The sequence below is a fragment of the Eimeria mitis genome, genomic scaffold (assembly GCF_000499745.2).
Source record: "Eimeria mitis Houghton genomic scaffold, Emh_scaff6150, whole genome shotgun sequence".
NCBI lineage: Eukaryota > Apicomplexa > Conoidasida > Eucoccidiorida > Eimeriidae > Eimeria > Eimeria mitis.
Window position 1 is genome coordinate 674 of NW_024015678.1, and position 2,421 is coordinate 3,094.

Sequence of the window (2,421 nt, forward strand, 5' to 3'; positions counted from 1 at the left end):
AATAAATATACTACAACAAAATAAATAATAAATAAAATACCACATCTACTATAGTTGTATTTTTTTTTATTTATTTTTTATTTTTTAGTTTTATTCTTTTTTTCTTTTTATTATAATTATAGTAATTATAATCCTCGTCTTTATTATATTATTTTATTTATATTTTTATTATAAACAAAACAGAAACGGAAGGGGGCCCCCCTAACCAAACAAACAAACACAAAAACAACAGGGGGCCCCCATAAGCGTTAAGGGGCCCCTAGCAATATACCAGGGGGCCCCTAGCAAACCTGGGGGCCCCCCAGTTAGAGCCAGGGGGCCCCCAGCACAGCCGGGGGGCCCCTAGCAAAGCCAGGGGCCCCTAGTAGAGCCAGGGGGCCCCGAGTACAGCCAGGGGGCCCCCAGCTCTGCCGGGGGCCCCCGAGCGGAGCCAGGGGGCCCATAGAATGCCTGGGGGGCCCCCAGCAGAGCCAGGGGGGCCCCAGCAGAGCCAGCGGGCCCCTAGCAGGGCCAGGGGGCCCCCAGCAGAGCCAAGGGGGCCCCAGCAGAGCAAGGGGGCCCCTAGTGAGATAGGGGGGGGCCCTTGCACAGCCAGGGGGCCCCTAGAGTGCCAGGGGGCCCCTAGCGTGCCTGGGGGCCCCCTAGGGTGATTGGGGGGCCCCTAGAGCGACTAGGGGGCCCCTATAAAGACTAAGGGGCAGCCAACAAAGACGGGGGGCCCCCTATGGAGACTAGGGGGCCCCATAGAGACTAGGGGGCCCCTACAAAGACCAGGGGACCCCCACAGAAACTAGGGGGCCCCTATGAAGACTGGGGGGGCCCTATAGAGGCTAGGGGGCCCCCGCAGAGACTGGGGGGCCCCCAGCCACAGAGACTGAGGGGGCCCCACAGATACTGGGGGCCCCCCAGCCAGAGAGACTGGGGGGCCCCTCAGCCACAGAGACTGGGGGGCCCCCCAGCCATTGAGACTGGGGGGCCCCTCAGCCACAGAGACTGGGGGGCCCCCCAGCCATAGAGACTGGGGGGCCCCCCAGCCAGTGGGGGCCCCCAGTGGGGGGCCCCTCAGATGGAGACAACTGGGGCTGAGCCTAGCGCGTGGCCAGTGAAGAGGCTGGGGGGTACCGCCTGGAGGCCCCAGTAGACCACACCCACTGTGCGGCGATATGCTTTGCTGCTGCAGCTGCTGCAGCAGCAGCAGCAGCTGCAGCCTTCGTCCCCAGGCGCACGCTTGCATACCACCTGCTCCCGCTCCTGCTGCTGCTGCTGCTGCTGCTGCTGCTGCTGCTGCTGCTGCTGCTGCAGGATGACGTCGATGCAGGAGACAGCGCAGTTGGGGGAGAGAAAATAAACGGTTTGCTGCGGGGGGACATAGAGAGCGTCTGCGGTGCGGCAGCAGCCGTTTTGCTGCTGCTGCTGCTGCTGCTGCTGCAGCTGCTGCAGCAGCAGCTGCTGCTGCTGCTCCAGATAAGAGCAGCAGCAAATGCCGCCAGCAGGAGCAGCAACAAACGCCTTCAGCAGCAAATCCATCAGCAGCCCGTGACCTACAAGCAGCAGCGCGCCATCGCCTCTTAGTGCTGCTGCTGCTGCTGCTGCTGCTGCTGCATCTCCTGTGACAGCTAGGGGGTCCCCTTCTGCTGCTGCTGCTGCGTCTCCTGCTGCTGCTGCTGCTGCTGCTGCAGTGTATGTACAGCTAGCATGCGCACTCACACTGTCTATCCACCGCACCAGCAGCAGCAGCCGCCTTACTGTACCCAGCAGCGTCTCCCGGGGGCCCCGCCACCAGGGGGCCCCCCTGCGGAGGCCCTCTGCGCAGTACCCTCCCCCAAGAGGAGCATCAACTGCTGCTGCTGAACTGCTGCTGCTGCTGCTGCTGCTGCTGCTGCAACCGTCAGATACATGCCCCTGGGCTTTGCTGCTGCCATCAGAAACTCCTGCTGCTGCTGCTGCTGCTGCTGCTGCTGGAGACCCTCTTGCTGCTGCTGCTGCAGCAGGCCAACTCACCCCAGCAGCTAAGACAGCCCCAGGACAGATTTCCTGCATCTGCTGCCACGTGAGTCCGAGCTCCTGCTGCTGCTTCTCTCTCACCCTCAAAGAGGCCCCCCGCCTCAAACAGCAACGGATGAATTATAACGGGGACCTGCAGCTGCTGCTGCAGCTCACGAGCTGTCTGTACACCCCGCAGCATGGGCGAAGCAACGATTGCTGCTATGCGTGGGTTTGCTGCATTAGGCGGCTGCTGCTGCTGCTGCTGCTGCTGCTGCTGCTGCTGCAGCCATGCACCTGCAGCAGATGCCTGCTGCCTCCCGAGGTCCGTCAACGGAGCATCAGGAATTCTACCACTGCCACATCCCCGCTGCGGCTGCTGCTGCTGCTGCTGCTGCTGCTGTTGCTGCTGCTGCTGCTGCTGCTGCTGCTGCTGCT

At 61.7% G+C, this 2,421-nt stretch overlaps 1 protein-coding gene across 1 annotated transcript; it reads right to left on the reverse strand.

The window, feature by feature from the left end:
- Positions 1 to 1,062: 1,062 nt before the first annotated feature.
- On the reverse strand, positions 1,063 to 2,040 carry EMH_0086240 (phosphoglycerate mutase domain-containing protein, putative; the record flags this gene model as incomplete). The annotated part of the gene is made up of 1 exon (XM_038022887.1): positions 1,063 to 2,040. One exon carries the CDS (start codon positions 2,038 to 2,040, stop codon positions 1,063 to 1,065), a length of 978 nt encoding a protein of 325 aa, XP_037878741.1.
- Positions 2,041 to 2,421: the final 381 nt, after the last annotated feature.